Raw genomic sequence first — 18,928 nt, 5'->3', positions numbered from 1 at the left:
TTGCATCACGATAGCTTGTGCACTGTGGCGCATGTGCAGACGGACAAATATCATCTGTTTGCAATTTTCGCCCATCTGCAACAGGGTCTGAATAAGGCCCACAATTATAGGTGGTTCATTGGTATTGCAGGATCTCACTGCTTATGATAAGGAATGTATGAGGCAGCTTAATGATATGCGTACTTATGAATTGCAATCTCATGACCCTACGGTTAAATACACTATTGCCAAGATTTATCAAGCCTTAGAGAGTGATAAATAGCACATGATAAAGTACCAACCAATCAGCTCCTAACTGTCATTTGTCAAACACAGCCTGTGACATGGCAGATAAGAGCTGATTGGCTGGTACTTTATCACCGTGCTATTTATCACTCTCCAAGGCTTGATAACTGGGCCCCTTAGTAGACAAAAGTGATTGGACACCCCCGCATAAGTGAAATGGTGTGTTCCTGCAATAGCTGTAATTAGACTTACCATACGATCCCTTTAAACCGGGACACCTATGAATTACACAGGCTATGTGGCTACTGACTTCAAGCCTACATCTCGCCTGGTTTTAATCAGCCACAGAACCTGTGTAATCCGTGAGCGTCCCGGTTTAAAGGGATAGTATGATAAGCCTAGTTGTAATGCATGGTCACATTAACTCTGAGAAGTATAGAGATGTTCTCGACAACTCTGTGCTCCCTACATTGTGGCAGTTCTTCGGTAACGGGGATGACAGGATGACAATGCCACCTCTGCCACGCTGGACTGATATACGAAGAATTCGGTAACCCGGATGGACTGGCCAGCTCAGAGTCCAGATATTAACCCCACTGAGAACCTCTGGGATGAACTGGAGTGATGGATGCATTCTAAGCCGACTCGACCTTAAGTGTCACAGTTGGTCACTGTACATAAGGCGGAATGGCAAAACATACCACCAGCTGGTGTCCAGGAACTTGTGGACAGCTTGCCAAGAAGGGTGTCTGCAGTAATCAGTGCATGTGGTGGCCCTACAAAGTACTGATGTCAATAACATCTTGCTGATCTATTTGCTGTCCTTGTCTATCACTTTTGTCTACATAGTGTACTGTAGTCACCCTGATACAAGGATGTAGTGTATGGTTTGCCGTATGTCATTGGTGGTCTACTATTGCCGGTATTCTGGTGTTATTAATTCATATTTTGTTTTCTAAAGCCTCGAGAGATAAGCTTGTCTCCAGGATGAGACAAGTAGCCTGGGGAGCTACTCATCAAGTACAAAATCATCGCCGCTGTACGATGCTTTTGTACTTGTGCAGGGTGGGGGGCGTAGGGCCAGACATGCGGGGCAGACCAGCCCCGTGCTGGGCGTCCCCCCGCATGTCAGAATGAATGATCGTAGATGTGCTAAATTTAGCACATTTACGATCAATTCTGAATTACCCCCATTGTGTGTGTGTATATATATATATATATATATATATATATACATACATACATACATACATACATACACACACACACACACACACACACACACACACACACACACACAGTATACCGTTTAATAATTAGAACATGGTGACTAGTAAGAGATATGCATACCTCCTGACGATCCCTATTATAGCCGGGTATTCCTTGTTTGTGAACAAAGAACATTAGTGTTCCTTATGAAATATGGTCGGAGGTCCGTGTGGGCCTGGGTGGTTTTTAGGCGCATGGAGGCTACGATTTTTTTGTTCTTAGGTTGTCCATTGAAATACCCACCACCAATGATCAATGGTTCCTAACCACCATCAGAAAACCCCAACCACCCATGTGTAGGAGAAAGAAGACTGCTGCCCAAGCCATTGAAGTTACATCCATTAACCATGAGTAGCAGACCATCGATGGTTGCTAATCATGGGGAGTATATTAGCTATATATGGCTCCCCTGGAATTGCGGCAAAATTGCAGAATTACTGTGAGTATCACCATAGGCGTGGGCAGATGACGACACAGGGTTGCGCTCCGATCTTCCCCCCTCCGCCGGGTAACTGACTACCTCCTCCACCCCTTCCTCACCTGGGCTCCCCAGGAGAGGGGAGAGTAGACCATAATGCGGGTGTGATGCAGGATTGTGTTCCAGAACACCATCCTCACCTAACTGACGTGGCCACCATAAGTCACACTCTGACAATATACAATCTCACTATAACACTTCCTCCTGGATGACATGCCTAGACAAACCTCCAGTGTCCCCAGCAGTGTCTGAAATCTGTGGCTGCCTTCTTCCCCTGAGCACTGTCTCAAAGAGGAGGCCTATAGCAGCGGTGACAGAGCACTATACAACTGAAATAGGAACTCTCTGACTAAAGAAATCAGCCTAGCAAAAAAGCGGGTCTCGGACAAGCTGACAAACGATCTCTCCACCAATGACCCCATATCTGTATGGAAAGGAATGCAATCCATAACCAACTGCAAGAAAACATCGAAGTCCACCACCATGCACCAAGACCTAGCAGACGAACTGAACCACTTTTATTGGAGGTTCGCAAAAGAAGTCCCCTGCAACCCAAACAATCACCTCTACGATGCCCCGAACACTGACGGCCAACTAAAGGTACTGCAAGTCGCCCAAGAAGAGGTGGAGGCATTTTAGGACTCCTAAACAAGGAGTCCTAAACGCGTTTCGTCACTTCCGGTGACTTTCTCAATAGGTAACCTATTGAGAAAGTCACCGGAAGTGACGAAACGCGTTTAGGACTCCTTGTTTAGTTTCACCTTCTGAGGTTACGGACTGTTATGATTCCAGCACTCTGGTCTGAGGAGATCTTATTGCGAGGACCGGAGCACTGGAACGAGATGCTGGGAAAGGGAACGGGAATGGAAAATAGCCCCTGGCGCCCTAACTCCGTTGTCTCACCCGTGCTGTCAGAAATCCCCTGCGAGACTATGGTTGCTTGAGCCCTTGGCAGCCGCGTTTGAAGGGCGGATTATGTCTGCCCAACTTCGATGCCCCCCGGTCTTAGTGAGAGACAAAGGGAAATCCGAGACAGGGAGATAACAAGGGGCCCTCTGACTAAACAACCAGGCCAGGGGCTACAAGCTAACTCAAAACTAGAATATGTGCGGAAAAAACGCCAGAGAAAAGGACAACCAAAATATCCACTTGTCCACTTCTCCTACCCGGCACCGCCGAGTTCCAGAGAGGACTTGTGGAAGCAGAACCCTCCGCAAATGCTCCGACAACAGAAGATATAAAGATAAAGCGGCTGAGCCGCAACACACGGCAGAGCCGCAACTCACGATACACCACTTGATGTTAAACGGTGATCAGTCAGGACTCCAGGGAACAAAACGACTTCCTGGGATGAGATAACAACTCCCGAATACTGGACTTCTGAGGACAGGAATGACCGGATACAGCAGGACTGGAAACCGACTCTCAGCAAACCAAGCAGCATGCAGGAAGCTATTACCGGCGTCTGTGAGAAGCCCTGGGAAGATACTTAACAGGGAGTCCTCCAATCAGCTGCTTAGAGCCTGATTGGAATAAATGCCGTGCAGCTGCCTTGCTGCACGGCCGGAGGACAGGTGTATGTGTTAGTTCATTAAGCCCAGCAACGGGGAACGCGGTCCGCCAGTGGTGTCCCCGTTGCTAGGGTCCGTGCGGCTCAGCGCGCCCGGCGTCTAGCGTTGCTAGGGAGCCGGCGGCTGAACGCGCACAGCGTCCCTAGTTGCTAGGCGCCGGGCGGACAAGCGGACCCCGGCGCCTAACAGTACCCCCGCTTGAGGAGGGGTCAAGGAACCCCTAAAGCCAGGTTTCTGAGGAAATTCCCGAAAAAATGCCCTCTTGAGCCTAGGGGCATGAAGATCCTTATCCAGGACCCAAGACCTTTCCTCCGGACCGTAGCCTTTCCAGTGAACTAAAAAATAAAGCCGATCCCGGGATAATTTGGAATCGAGAACCTTCTCTACCAAGAAATCCTGCTGTCCCTGTACATCCACTGGAGATCTACCCTGAGAGATCCTCCGAGGAAACCTACTGGAAGAAACGTATTGTTTCAACAGGGAACAATGAAACGTATTTCCAATCCTGAGAGATCTTGGCAAACGTAGCCGAAAGGCAACTGGGTTGACTCTTTTAATAATAAGAAATGGCCCAATAAATTTGGGTCCCAGTCTAGCCGAGGATTGTCGAAGCCTGATGTTGCGAGTCGACAACCACACCCTATCTCCCACCTTAAAAGTGCAAGGACGTCGGAGCCTGTCGGAAAATTTCTTCTCTCGAAAGGCCGCTTTTCCGAGAGCGAGGTGCACTTTTTTCCAAATTGCTCTGAGATGGGAGGTCAATGCCAGCGAGGAGACTGGAAAATGATGAAAAAAAGAATTAGCTCTGGGGTGAAAACCAAAAACTGAAAAGAATGGAGTCTCTTTAGTGGAGGAATGACAGGAATTATTGTAAGCAAATTCAGCCAAAGGAAGAAACTCGGACCAATCATTCTGGAGCTTGGCCGAATACAAGCGCAGATATTGTTTCAATGACTGGTTAACTCGTTCGGTTTGCCCGTTGGATTGTGGGTGATAACCGGATGTTAATGACAGTTTCATCTTTAATGAAGCACAAAAACATCTCCAGAATTGTGCGATAAATTGTGGACCCCAATCAGAAACAATATCAGTGGGTAACCCATGAAGCCTAAACACATGGCGGAGGAACAAAACTGCCAACCCTTGAGCAGAAGGCAATCGGGGAAGAGCAATAAAATGAGCCATTTTACTAAAACGGTCCACTACCACCCATATGACTCGGAATCCGGCTGAAAGGGGAAGGTCAACCACAAAATCCATGGAAATATGAGACCATGGCCTGAGAGGAACACTTAAGGGCATAAGTTGCCCGATAGGCAAGGAACGGGGAACCTTATGCTGTGCACAAACCGGACATGAAAAAACAAATTCCCTAACGTCTTTGGATATACTAGGCCACCATACTGAGCGAGAGACTAACTCCAATGTCTTAGTGATTCCCGGATGCCCTGAAACCTTGTTGTCATGGAATTCAGTTAAAACAGTAGCTCTCAAAAATTCAGGAACGAAAAGACGACCAGCAGGAGTAAATCTAGGAGTTTGGTGTTGAAGCTGGTTTAACTGGGTAAATAAATCCTGTGTGAGGCCTGCCCGGATGACCGAAGATGGAAGTATTGGGGTAACAACAGGATTGTTATTGTGAACCGTAAGAAAACTACGTGACAGGGCATCAGCTTTAGTATTCTTGGAACCAGGCCTGAAAGTGATAACGAATTTGAAACGAGTAAAAAATAATGCCCAACGTGCCTGCCGAGCATTAAGCCGTTTAGCTGATTCAATGTATTGCAGGTTCTTATGGTCAGTCAATACCGAAATAGTATGCTTAGCTCCTTCCAGCCAATGCCTCCACTCCTCAAAAGCCCACTTTACCTCCAGTAACTCCCGATTACCAACGTCATAATTGGATTCAGCGGAGGAGAACTTCCTGGACATAAAGGCACAAGGATGTAGCTCCGAAGACTCCGGATCCTTTTGAGAAAGGACAGCCCCCACTCCAACCTCTGAGGCATCAACCTCCACAACAAAGGGCAATTCCGGATTGGGATGTCTGAGGACTGGAGCTGAGACAAAGGCTTGTTTGAGGGCCCGGAAGGACAACTCAGCTTCATGCGACCAGTTGGTAGGATCCGCTCCTTTTTTAGTCAAGAGCCACAATGGGAGCTACCAGGTCAGAAAAAGAATGAATGAACCTCCTATAATAATTCGCAAACCCTAAAAAGCGCTGAATTGCTTTTAAATTGGTGGGTTGCGCCCAATTAAGGATGGCCTGAAGCTTCTTGGGTTCCATGGAAAATCCCTGAGGGGAAATTATGTACCCAAAAAAAGATACTTCCGTGACGTGAAATTCACACTTCTCCAGCTTGGCATATAAATGATTCTCACGTAACTTTTGAAGAACCAGACGCACCTGGGTGATATGTTGTTCCATCGATTCAGAAAAAATCAAGATGTCGTCTAAATAAACGACCACGAATTTCCCTAGGAAGTCACGGAGCACATCATTTATGAGGTCCTCAAAAACTGCTGGAGCATTAGACAGGCCGAACGGCATCACCAGGTATTCGTAGTGACCCGACTGAGTACTGAAAGCCGTCTTCCACTCATCTCCAGATTTAATTCGGATGAGGTTGTAAGCTCCTCTCAGGTCAATCTTAGAAAAAATCACAGCAGAACGTAACTGGTCAAAGAGTACAGAAATCAACGGCAAAGAATAGGTGTTTTTGACTGAGATCTTATTCAGGGCTCTAAAATCAATGCATGGTCTAAGCGAGCCATCCTTCTTCTCCACAAAGAAAAAAACAGCACTTAAAGGAGATTTTGATGGTCTAATAAACCCTTTCTGTAAGCTCTCCTGAATATAGTCATTCATAGCCGAAGTTTCTGGCCCGGACAATGCATACAATCTTCCCTTTGGCAATGCGGCACCAGGAATTAGCTCAATAGCACAATAATAAGGCCGATGGGGAGGCAGAATGTCCGCATTGCCTTTGGAGAAAATATCGGCAAACTCCAGGTATTCCACAGGAATGAGTTCTGGAATGATAGCTGCTACTCTGACTGGAAACGAAATACATTCCTTAGCACAAAAAGTACCCCATTGTGAAATCTCACCGGACCGCCAATCAGTGGTGGGATTATGAAAGGCCAGCCAAGGGTGACCCAGAACAACTGGAACTGCTGGGCAATGTGTAAGATAGAACTCAATTTTTTTGGAATGTAAAACTCCTACTGTAAGTAGCACGGGAGGTGTACGGTGAGAAATAACCCCATTGGAAAGCGGACTCCCATCTAAGCCATGCATGGTGACACACCTACCCAATGGTAACTGAGGAATGCCTAAGGCCTTAGCCCAAGTTAAATCCATAAAGTTTCCTGCAGCTCCACTGTCGACAAAAGCCGACACCAAAGAACTGAGGCTGCCAAAGGAAACTTTAACTGGGACTAAAAGAGAGTTATTCGAGGAGATAAGCTGCAGACCTAGGTGAACCCCCTCACAATTCACCTGGTCAAGGCGTTTCCCGACTTGTTCGGACAGTTACGAGCAAAATGTCCCTTACCACCAGAGGCGGATTGGCCATAGGGTCTACAGGGAAGATTCCCGGTGGGCCGACGCACCAGTGGGGGACTGTTTTGTTTGAGGACATGTGGTCCTATTTATAGACATAATGAATAAGATGCCAAACAATTTGCATATATGAAAATGACTTTGCCACTTAGCCTGTGATTGCAGATGATCTAGTGTATGCTCTGTCTGCCTGCTTGGATGACATATAAGATTGAGTGAATAGTGATTGGGGTACGGTTGGTGTAATAAGCAAGAAAATATATCTTTCTAAAGAATTATATAGTTTCCTAAATTCTGAAGGTGTATCATATAATGTGCTCATAACATTTACATTTATTTCCTTTTAACTTCCCCCTTGATGCTGGACATCCCCACTATCTGGAAAGTCTTGGGGGGAGGGTGCTGCTGCCATGGCCCATGGCTAGATCTTACACCTCTGGTGCTGCCCATGTGGGGCCACTAGTACACATTTTTTCCAGGGCCGCTTTTTGTTCCCAATCCGCCCCTGCTTACCACCACAGTACAAACAAAGACCGGAATTTTGCCTTCTAGCTCTTTCCTCAGGAGACAGCCGGGAGAGACCCATCTGCATGGGCTCCTCTACGTCTTCTGGAATGGAGTAAACACACGGACTTGACCTTACAGGTGTTCCTCTTTCAGCCCTCCGCTCTCTGAGACGACGATCAATCTTAATAGAAAGCTCCATGAGTCTATCGAGAGTCTCAGGAGCGGGGTACTGGAGGAGACTGTCTTTTATTGACTCTGATAAGCCAAGGCGAAACTGACTGCGTAGGGCTGGGTCATTCCAGTCACAGTCGTTCGACCAACGGCGAAACTCAGTACAAAAAACCTCTGCAGGATTTCTACCCTGTTTGAGAGCGCGCAGCTGACTTTCAGCGGACGCCTCTCTATCAGGGTCATCATACAAAAGCCCTAAAGACTTAATAAAAGCGTCTACTGACAACAATGCAGGATCCTCTGCCCTTAAACCGAATGCCCAGGTCTGAGGATCCCCCTGGAGTAAAGAAATAATAATCCCAACCCGCTGAGATTCAGTACCAGAGGAAGTGGGTCTTAAACGGAAATAAAGTTTACAGGATTCCTTAAAATTAAAAAATTATTTTCTATCGCCAGAAAAACGGTCAGGCAAATGCATCTTTGGTTCAGGGACTACCCTTGGGGAGGCTCACAAAAGATCTTCCTGCGACTTCACCCGAAGCGAAAGATCCTGAACCATCTGAGTAAGTTCTTGAATCTGATTGACTAAGAACTGGCCAGGATTTGGCCCTACACCTGTCGGATTCATGAGGCCAAAAAATTTTAAACAAAAACTGAAAGAGAGGGAAAAAATTAAAGCCCTGTTTAATTTTAATTTTTTGGTATGGCCGGTAATAATGTTATGATTCCAGCACTCTGGTCTGAGGAGATCTTATTGCGAGGACCGGAGCACTGGAACAAGATGCTGGGAAAGGGAATGGAAAATAGCCCCTGGCGTCCTAACTCCGTTGTCTCACCCGTGCTGTCAGAAATCCCCTGCGAGACTATGGTTGCTTGAGCCCTTGGCAGCCGCGTTTGAAGGGCGGATTATGTCTGCCCAACTTCGATGCCCCCCGGTCTTAGTGAGAGACAAAGGGAAATCCGAGACAGGGAGATAACAAGGGGCCCTCTGACTAAACAACCAGGCCAGGGGCTACAAGCTAACTCAAAACTAGAATATGTGCGGAAAAACCGCCAGAGAAAAGGACAACCAAAATATCCACTTGTCCACTTCTCCTACCCGGCACCACCGAGTTCCAGAGAGGACTTGTGGAAGCGGAACCCTCCCCAGATGCTCCGACAACAGAAGATATAAAGATAAAGCGGCTGAGCCGCAACACACGGCAGAGCCGCAACTCACGAAACACCACTCGATGTTAAACGGTGATCAGTCAGGACTCCAGGGAACAAAACGACTTCCTGGGATGAGATAACTCCCGAATACTGGACTTCTGAGGACAGGAATGACCGGATACAGCAGGACTGGAAACCGACTCTCAGCAAACCAAGCAGCATGCAGGAAGCTATTACCGGCGTCTGTGAGAAGCCCTGGGAAGATACTTAACAGGGAGTCCTCCAATCAGCTGCTTAGAGCCTGATTGGAATAAATGTCGTGCAGCACGGCCGGAGGACAGGTGTATGTGTTAGTTCATTAAGCCCAGCAACGGGGAACGCGGTCCGCCAGTGGCGTCCCCGTTGCTAGGGTCCGTGCGGCTCAGCACGCCCGGCGTCTAGCGTTGCTAGGGAGCCGGCGGCTGAACGCGCACAGCGTCCCTAGTTGCTAGGAGCCGGGCCGCGCGGACAAGCGGACCCCGGCGCCTAACACGGACGGCTGTTACGAATTACCGCTCTCAGCGGCACTAACTGATCTGCTACACTGCATTGCTGGCTTCATTTTAACATCACCAGCAAACATTAGTACTGCCTGAGCTACTCACGTCTGGGAAACATCTGACTGACCGATTCTACGGTTCTGGCCGTTTAACCACAAGCCGCTCTTACGGAGCCAACCGTTTTAGTGGAGACCGCATTCACCGATCATGATCCGAGGATGCTTGGCTCTGTTTTCTCCTCATATTGCAAAATGGATCCCAGTGCCAAAGGGGTTTAGAGTGAGTAACATTTGGTTTACAATCGGATTGTATGCGGCCACTATATGTCCTTTCATTGGAGGATTAATATCTCGTCGAAATTACAGCCTTACTTCTACCTCAGAATTTAGTGACTCTCGGTATCATCTAACATATGAATATTGCATGCATATTAGCAGCCTGAACAGGGTTGTTACAAGACTTACACCGGACTGCAATTGAGACATTGTATTACTTCATAAATATTATCAGCAACTGATACATTGCATTGTTTTACAAATGTTACCAGCTACTGCTATTTTATTATGATCCATCCATCTCCAGGAGTGTGTTTTATATTTGTCTATTGATATATGTTTTTTTAGCATTCTAATAAAAAAACTTTTTTCTTTTTATGAGAACACCGGCATCTAAACTATCTATATATATATTGATCCTCCAGCACGGCTCCTTATTTTCTTTTGTTTTTGATGTCTAGAAAATAATTTTTCCTCATTAGAAATAGGAACCTGGGTTATAACTAGGAAAAGAAAAAGTCACAACTATGTTTGGTGTAACTAAAGACGCCATTGTTAGAGACACTTAGTGGTAGGGAGGACTTGTCAGGAGTAGCCCTGGCCACAGCAAATGAGGACATGAAGTAGGTTCTATGCTGATAACCATAGTAACCGATTATATATAGTATATACACCAAACCAATTTACACTCATCACCTACACCGTCCTCAGGCTCCCTCTCCCCTCCATCTTCAAACTCATCTCACCCCACTGTCCCACCAGTCCCCCCTGCTCTGCCACTGACTGGTGACTCATGTCTCTAATGATAACTGCATCACACTCCTGCCTCCAATACTTCTCCAGAGCTGCACCACACCTATGGGTCACAGTCCCATGTCCAATCAGACTCTACACCAGTCTTCTCCCATCTTGCCCAGCTGTGCATCCCCATCACTTGCCCCGAACATGCTCTTTACAAGACTTATTATGTACTTGGCTTATTACATCCTTTGCCTGGTGATCCTGTACGTATTTGTCATGTGCTCTACTCCCCACTGTAAGGTGCAGTGGGTTATTGAGGTGCCATATACATATAGGATGTTAACATTATGGGGGAGATACAAATGTTTGAAAAGTCGGTTGGGTGTCTGTTTTTTCCTGTCTATTAGATAGGGAAAACCAGACTCCCAACTTTCTTTTCAAACATTTGAATCTCCCCCTATGAAAGCCTAGACTGTACAGGATCTCTCTAATTTCCATAGCTCTATAAAATGCTACAGGCATTGTAAAGTATATGTATGTGCAATGATTCGGCCACCGTCTGGACAGAGATAGCGAGGACCCCCAAACCTGGTTGACACCCTAATTCATGTGGTAGCTACTGACCTATATCCCAATTGAAGGTTTTTGTGAAAGTGCTGGTGAATAGACTTATTACCCTATTTGGTACATCCAGGCAAGGTTGGACGTGTCCCTGGGCACCAGGCAATATATCGTACACTGCAGGTGATCTTTGGTGCTGAAGTCATATGACAGGGTCTACTGGCCCTAAATGCAAATGATCCTCTACCACGGTGAAATAGTGGTTAGCATTTCTGCCTTACACCATTAAGGTCATGAGTTTCATTCCCAGGCATAGGTGATGGGTGTGGAGTATGTATGTTCTCTGTACGGCTCCTCCAGATGTTCCACTTTTGTATGACTATATAAAGAAATAATAATAATAAATCAACTTTTTAAGCACACTGGTGATTCATTGCAATCCAGTGTAGTTTTATGCTGTAAATCACACACACAACCGCTAAGACCCCTAGAGGTAGCAGCTGGGCTTTCTGGCACCTACTCCAGGCCCAAGAAAGAAAGTTGTCACGTGGAAAACCCACACACAGCGGCAGCTCCCATCCTCCAATAATGCTAACACTTTCCACCATACCGCAAGCTAACATGAAGGGTCCATTCTTTGAGGAAAGATGCCCATAAGCCACACATACAGTAGCTTCTAAACATTGTCTCTCAATATGCATCCTCCTATGTATGTGTGTTCCAGGGGCGATTCAGGGCAAAATCAGCGTGGATTTAGGATGCCGTTCCTAGGGTTCTGACACATTGCCAGTGATTCACCCTTGATTGAATTGACCCCTAAAAGTTATTTTGTACCCCACACTGCTCCCAATTCGCTTGGGCTTCTGTACAAGAGACAAATTTGTGGACATCCAAATCAAAGTCTTAAGGGCCCTCATACACTTACGCGACGGGTGTAGTACTGGTGACCGCCGGTCACCTTACCGTCACCGGGATCCCGGCAGCATACCGACGCCGGGATCCCGGCGGGGAGGGGCGAATGCAGCAAGCCCCTTGCGGGCTCGGTGGCGACCCACTCTATGGGGATAGTGAGCCGTCGGGCTCGTGGAGGAGGTCATGTGAGTCAGCTGACCGGCGGTCACATGAATACCACCCCTACGCGACATGTCCGTCTGACATGTGGCAAGCGATCAGCCCGGCAGCCTCCCAGGGGGCAGGATCGACCAAGATACATCATATGCTGTCCTTTTGAATACGATGTATCTTGGGCGATCCCAGCCATGCCTGCGGTGTCGGACATGATTGAATGTGCAGCACATTCAATCTGGAGGATCCAATCCAATGCTCACGGGAACGCGCATCAGGTTGGATTGGAAACACCTCCAAAATGCCCGATTTCATCCGATATATTAGGCCGAATGCCCGAAATCGGATGAAATCGGGCATTATTGTCCTAGTGTATGGGGCCCTTTAGAGTTGACTACATGATAGAATAATACAGTATGTACGTATGTGAGAGGACCTTACAAGAATTTTTTTTTCAAAGTGCACATTTATGGTTCGTCATAAGTATTAGAGTCATAAACATTAGTTACATTTGATTGCATACTGGAATGAAGTGTGTAGTCCATCTCTCTGGCAATGGCCATTTTCCTCCATTAGCCAATATCCAGCACAAACACCCCTCACTGGCTCAGACATTATTTCAAACCCCGCAGATCAGACACTTTGGGGCTAATTCAGCTGTAAAAGTGTAAAAACCAGGTAGCGTGTGGGAAAACACGATTTTTCTCAAGAAATCAGCCAATTTATCAAAATTAAAATATAAAGATTGTAGCAAAGATATTGGGACCTTCATCTAGGCAAATAATCGTCCGATTGTCACCCCGATAAAAAAAAATAAAAAAATCGGACAGTGTATACCTATCTTTACACATGTACCTCTCACCCTGTCCTTATGACACAATCCATCTGCAGACAAAATATATACGTTATCCCGGAGCCCAGGATGCTGACTGTCAAAATACCGACAACGGCATCCCGGAGGTGAAAATCCCGACAGTCCCCCTAAACCTAAGCTCCCTCCCATAGCCTAAACATCCCCCCTAGTGCTTAATCCTAACCCAACAATGTTAAAATAAACATGAAAAACATGTGTCGACCATTTGAGCTGTTGACCATTCTATCTGTTGACCGTTTGACTATGTTGAACCCAATGCATGTCGACCTAGAGAATGCCGATCATTCATCAGGATAACAAAAATGGTGCACTATTTCTTTTTTATTTGAACATTTTTTTTATTTGAGAAGGGACTTTAAAAAAAACAACTATCCATTAAAGACACCAAGGGCCACAGTCAGCAGTATATCCAGCAATGTGATGTAATATTGGACCTTGGCCAAAACATGTTACTCTGCAGGGTGGGAGTAAGTGTGTGGACACATTTAGAGTTGGAAAGAGGATGAGTCCTGGCTGAACTCTAAATCTCAATGTTGAAACTAAGCTGTCCAGTATGTGTGTGCTACATACAAAATCAGTCACTATTTCCTCTGTATGCAAAAAAATAAAATAAAATTGAAGCACACCCCCATCCATCGCAACACGGTTTTTCCATGTGCAATGACTTTTCCCTAAATTCTTCCCCACATTCAGGGCAGGCATACTTTTTGATGCAGGTGTGTTATGTTATGTCTGTCTAATGTCCATCTCTCTGCAAACCGGTTCCCAATTCGGGACATTGGAAAGGTTTCTCCCCAGTGTGACTTCTATTATGATTATTTAATGCCCTTCTACTTGCAAACCGTTTTCTACATTCGGAGCATTGGAATGGCTTCCCCTCTCCCGTGTGAGTTCTCCTATGGTTGACTAATTTCCATCTCTCTGCAAACCGTTTCCCACATTCGGGACATTGGAAAGGTTTCTCCCCAGTGTGAGTTTTATTATGTCTGTCTAATGCTCTTCTCTCTGCAAACCGTTTTCCGCATTCGGAACATTGAAAGGGCTTCTCCTCTCCCGTGTGAGTTCCCTGATGGCTGACTAATTTCCATCTCTCTGCAAACTGTTTCCCACATTCGGAACATTGGAAAGGTTTCTCCCCAGTGTGACTTCTGTTATGTCTGACTAATGTCTTTCTATCTGCAAACCGCTTTCCGCATTCGGAGCACTGAAATAGCTTCTCCCCTCCTGTGTGAGTTCTCTGATGGCAGACTAATGTCCATTTCGCTGCGTACCGTTTCCCACATTCGGAACATTGGAAAGGTTTTTCCCCAGTGTGACTTCTGTTATGTAACCCTAATCCATTTCTATCTGCAAACCGTTTTCCACATTCGGAGCACTGAAATGGCTTCTCCTCTCCCGTGTGAGTTCTCTGATGGTTGACTAATGTCCTTCTCTCTGCAAACCGCATCCCGCATTCAGAACAATGGAAAGGTTTCTCCCCAGTGTGAGTTCTCTGATGGATGCCTAATTTCGCTTTCTCACCAAACCGTTTCCCACATTTGGAGCACTGAAATGGCTTCTGCTCTCCCGTGTGATTTCTCCAATGGCTGACTAATGACCTTCTCACAGCAAACTGTTTCCCGCATTCGGAGCACTGAAATGGCTTCTCTCCCGTGTGAGATCTCAGATGGCGGACTAGTCTCCATTCTCCCGGAAATTGCTTCCCACATACAGAACAGCTAAATGATTCTTCTACTGTGTGAGTTACCTGATGGCTGACTAGCCTCTGCTCTTCAGGAAACTGCTCACCACAAATGGAACGCCCAAATGTCTGAGCTTCCAAGTGGGCCGTTTGATGTTTCACCAGCACCTTTTTCTTGGCAAAGCGTTTCCCGCATTGGGAACATTGGTGCGGCTTTTCTTCTGTGTGAGATCTTTGATGTACAACCAGTCGGAAATTGGTAAGAAAATGTTTTCCACACTCAGAACACTGAAAGGGTTTCTGCCCGGTGTGAGTTATCTGGTGGGCGATGAGCTGGGCTTTCCTCAAAAAATATTCCCCACACTCCAAACACTGCGGCGTTTTCTTCCTAGAGTTCTCTCTCCAATATTTAGTAGTATTTGAGATATCACCAAAGGTTTTCTTTTGCTCAAAAGCGACGTATGGTCTCTGTACAAGGTGACCACTGGTGTGTCCAGGTTGAGCATCGTCAGAGCACAGTTTCAATTTTAAAACAACATTTTCCGTCTCTTTCTCCATAACTTGATCTTGAGATCGGTGCAATGTACCAATGGTGTATTCTGGACTACAAGAGGAAATATTAAGATTACCTTCGGTGGGGGACACTTTGTGGATAATTTCTACAGGTTCATCAAATTTAAAATTTTCTGTTACTAATAAGTTGTTCGGTTTCATATCTCTGTCAGTATGACCTGATGTAAATGTATGATCTGAAAGTATGCATCTATCACTGACTAAGAGGTCTCCATCACATGAGACCGATTCCTCCTTAATACGAGTAGATGTATACTGTGTAAGATAGGTAGGAGTATACATGTCAGTGTCTGTGAGGTCTCCATCACATGAGACTAATCCCTCCTTAATGTGAGAAGTATATTGTGTATGATATGTGGGTGTATAATTCTGAGTGTGTATGAGGTCTCCTCCATCACACAAGACAGGTTCCTCCTTACTATGAGTAGATGTATACGGTGTATGACCTGTAGGTGTATACATGTCAGTGTGTGTGAGGTCTCCTCCATCACATGAGCCTGGTTCCTCCTTAATATGAGTAGATGTAGACTGTGTATGACCTGTGGGTGTATAATTGTCAGTGTCTGTGAGGTCTCCTCCATCACATGAGCCTAGTTCCTCCTTAATATGAGTAGATGTATACTGTCTATGATATGTGGACATATAAATGTCAGAGTTTATAACATTTTCTCCCTCATGCGAGATGGATTCCTTAGTCGCATTTGTTACTGATGTCAATCCATTTTGGATATTATATATGTTAAAGCATTGTGGCTGTTGGTTATTTCCGATAACATGTATATCCGTGTCTCCACAGTCTAAAGAAGACAACTTGGTGTGGGAGACATCGTCATCCTCCGAGACATCTGAAAAACAAAAAAAAACACCTTTTGGTTAAGACTTTGTTTCAGTTTGTTTTTTCCTCTATCTTAGGGAAATATATATGATCAACCTGGTTGTATGTTGTCCCTTTGGGCTATCAGAAAACACAGGCCATTCCCAAATGACTGTTTTGTAAAAGGAGTATCGCATAGCTATAAAAGACTGACAGGAACGCTCTGAAGGAAATAAGTAGAATATATGAGGCAGATAACCTGAGTTTTATACTTACATTAAACCCTCCTCTCTAAACTCCATGGTGGCCACCTAATCATGGTTTCTAAAGACATCTTCAGGACTTTGGAACTTTAAAATGTTCAATCTGTTTTGTGCTCCTCCCTTTTGTATAAAACCACCCTGCAGGGTGCTCCGCTATTTCTCCCACTCAAAGCTACCCCAACATGTGAGTGTGCGCTGAGGATGCAGAGAGTGCTAATGAGGAACAATAAATACTACCTTTGGCAATGATGCCATCAAAACTGCAGCAAATCTATAATTAATGTCTTGCGCCAAGTCTGGGCCTTCCCTAGCAACCTTTTCCAGCAAGTACGCTGCAATCATACGGAGTATTATATGTCCCCCATAGAAACAGCTCTGCAAGAAATCACTAGGTGTAGTAATTAATCTAATAATATTATCTCATCAGGGCCATGTATAAGGTTGACTAGAGTTATGGCTGGCAGAGCAGCAAGAGGAGGACCTCAGTGACTCAGAGAGGGGTGATTGTAGGGATGCTTTGTGACACAAGAGCAAGGGTTTCTCAGGAGAAGTCAGGATGGACCTTAGGAATCATCAATGACGGGAAAGAAGATGAGAAGTCGCATATTCCGGAACCCTGATATCCATTCATTAGTCAAGATGAAACAGATCTTTAGCTCCAGATCACCTGAGCGCAAGTTGTAGCCTGTGGAAGGGGCAGCGCACTACATGCCAAAATAGTCCTGAGAGCAGGTTTCCTACAGTGGAGGGTCCAGCTAAGGCTGTAATGTAGAGGTGACACATCTGCCTGGCATGGTTTGTATGCAAACATTCCCTTAGAAGTGAGGTCAGTGCTGATTGCTCATTTTAAGGAGTGAGTATCTTGCTGTCTACTGCGTGTTTCCTTGCTTGCCCAATGCTTTCATTAGCGAAACCATCACCCATGTAACCAGTGGGGTTAATTCTTTGATTTCAGCATAGCATAAGTGTTAATATGTGATTATGGCCCCTTGAGGCTTTAAGAAGAATCTAGTCAGGCTGAGAATTGTTGTAATCTTTAGGGTCAAACAAGACATAAAGACATAAGACATCTGTACCGATCATTCGCATTAGAGGGGTCATCTAGTAAGGTATATTACCTTATATGGTTTAGCAGTAGACACTCAAGACATTCCATAAGAATGAGCATTTAGAGAAGCAAAGGATTATGGGTTAATTCTAGACAAAGGGTCCACGACGACACCATAGACTACATTTTCCATCACCACAACCTGGCATTAGTTGAATTCGGAAAGACAGTGCAGTAGAAATCCATTAATGCGGTTATTGCTATAACACATGCAGGAATTAGTGGCCACATGCTTTATGGCACTTTCACTTCTTTTTCCTATATGTATGTGGGCTAGAACTGGTCTTTACGCAGGCTAAATTAGTACATTGGACCCCCACCCCCGCTCCAGCCCTCTATTGTTCTCTGCTCTGTACAGTCCCACCCTCTTCTCTGCTCACGTGCCCCCCACTCCGTCACTGCACAATCCCACACACTACCGCTCCTATAATTACTCCAACGCTCCGTTCCACCTTCGCATGCACTACCACTCCCATACTTACCCTGTGTAGACAGCAGGTTCTCCTCCTCTCCAGTGGCTGGAGTTGTTATATAGGTGGTTATTGGGGGGGGGATGAACACTTTTGTTTGCAAAACATTTTCAAAGTGACAGAGTAGATTCTGCAGTTAACCCCTTCGCTGCTGAGATTTTTTTCACCCCTGTGAGGAGACCATTTCTCGCTGTTAGCGCTCGTTACATTCCAACATCCATATCAGTGATTTTTTGATTTGTTTTTTAATGCGGCACCCACTCAAATTATTCCTTGTTTTTTTTCAGAAGATTTTGTATTTTCAGAAAATGCCATTATCCTTTTGCTTATTCTGAAACATCGAATAAAACAGGACTAAGATGGCACATAAAGTGTTTTTCTATTGAAATTTCAAGTAACTTCTAAGAAACCAAATGCGATTTTTAGTTTTTATTTAATTTTTATTTATTTTTCTAACCGTCCGCCACTATGCAGGACAAGCCTGAGTCCTCCTCTGCAGCTTTAAGGTATATCTACCGGATGAGTCAGGCTCGTCCTTAGCAGCTAAGGGGTTAGAGCAGTGATTACAATTTAAAGTACTGTACAAAGGAAGAAATAAAAGGATTTTAATTACCTACCGGTAAATCCTTTTCTGGTAGTCCATAAGGGATATTGAGGGAGACTTAGTACGATGGGGTATAGACAGGGTCCAAAGGAGACAGTGCACTTTAAATTTTCTTCACCGAGTGTGCTGGCTCTTCCCCTCTATGCCCCCTCTCACAGGCAGTTATAGGTAAAACAGTGCCCAAAGGAGAAAGGACATATATGAGAGAAGGAAACATGATAACAAAGAGTGGTGAGATTTATATACCAGCACACCACTAACATAAAACAACCAGCAACAGCTGGTAACAACAACAGCAACAGCTGAACAGGTAACCACAGAAAAGAGAACCTACAGAAAAGTCACCGCACTGAGGCGGGCGCCCAATATCCCTTATGGACTACAAGAAAAGGATTTACCAGTAGGTAATTAAAATCCTATTT

The 18,928-nt window shown here is 45.4% G+C and overlaps 1 protein-coding gene across 2 annotated transcripts in view; it reads right to left on the bottom strand.

Moving 5' to 3' along the window:
* Window positions 1-13,185: 13,185 nt before the first annotated feature.
* Window positions 13,186-18,928, bottom strand: part of LOC135054787 (zinc finger protein 432-like) — a 37,718-nt gene continuing 31,975 nt past the window's right edge. Inside the window, exon 6 of one of the 2 annotated variants that reach the window (XM_063958112.1) lies at window positions 13,186-16,092. In XM_063958112.1, coding sequence (XP_063814182.1) covers window positions 13,730-16,092 — 2,363 coding nt within the window. In that variant the 3' untranslated portion in view covers window positions 13,186-13,729. The remainder of the gene's footprint in view (window positions 16,093-18,928) is intronic. The other variant, XM_063958113.1, reaches the window with a different exon arrangement.

This window comes from Pseudophryne corroboree, chromosome 3, assembly GCF_028390025.1.
Source record: "Pseudophryne corroboree isolate aPseCor3 chromosome 3, aPseCor3.hap2, whole genome shotgun sequence".
NCBI classification, from domain to species: Eukaryota; Metazoa; Chordata; class Amphibia; order Anura; family Myobatrachidae; genus Pseudophryne; species Pseudophryne corroboree.
The sequence above is the reverse complement of the archived record's forward strand: the minus strand, read 5'-3'. Positions and strand labels throughout refer to the sequence as shown.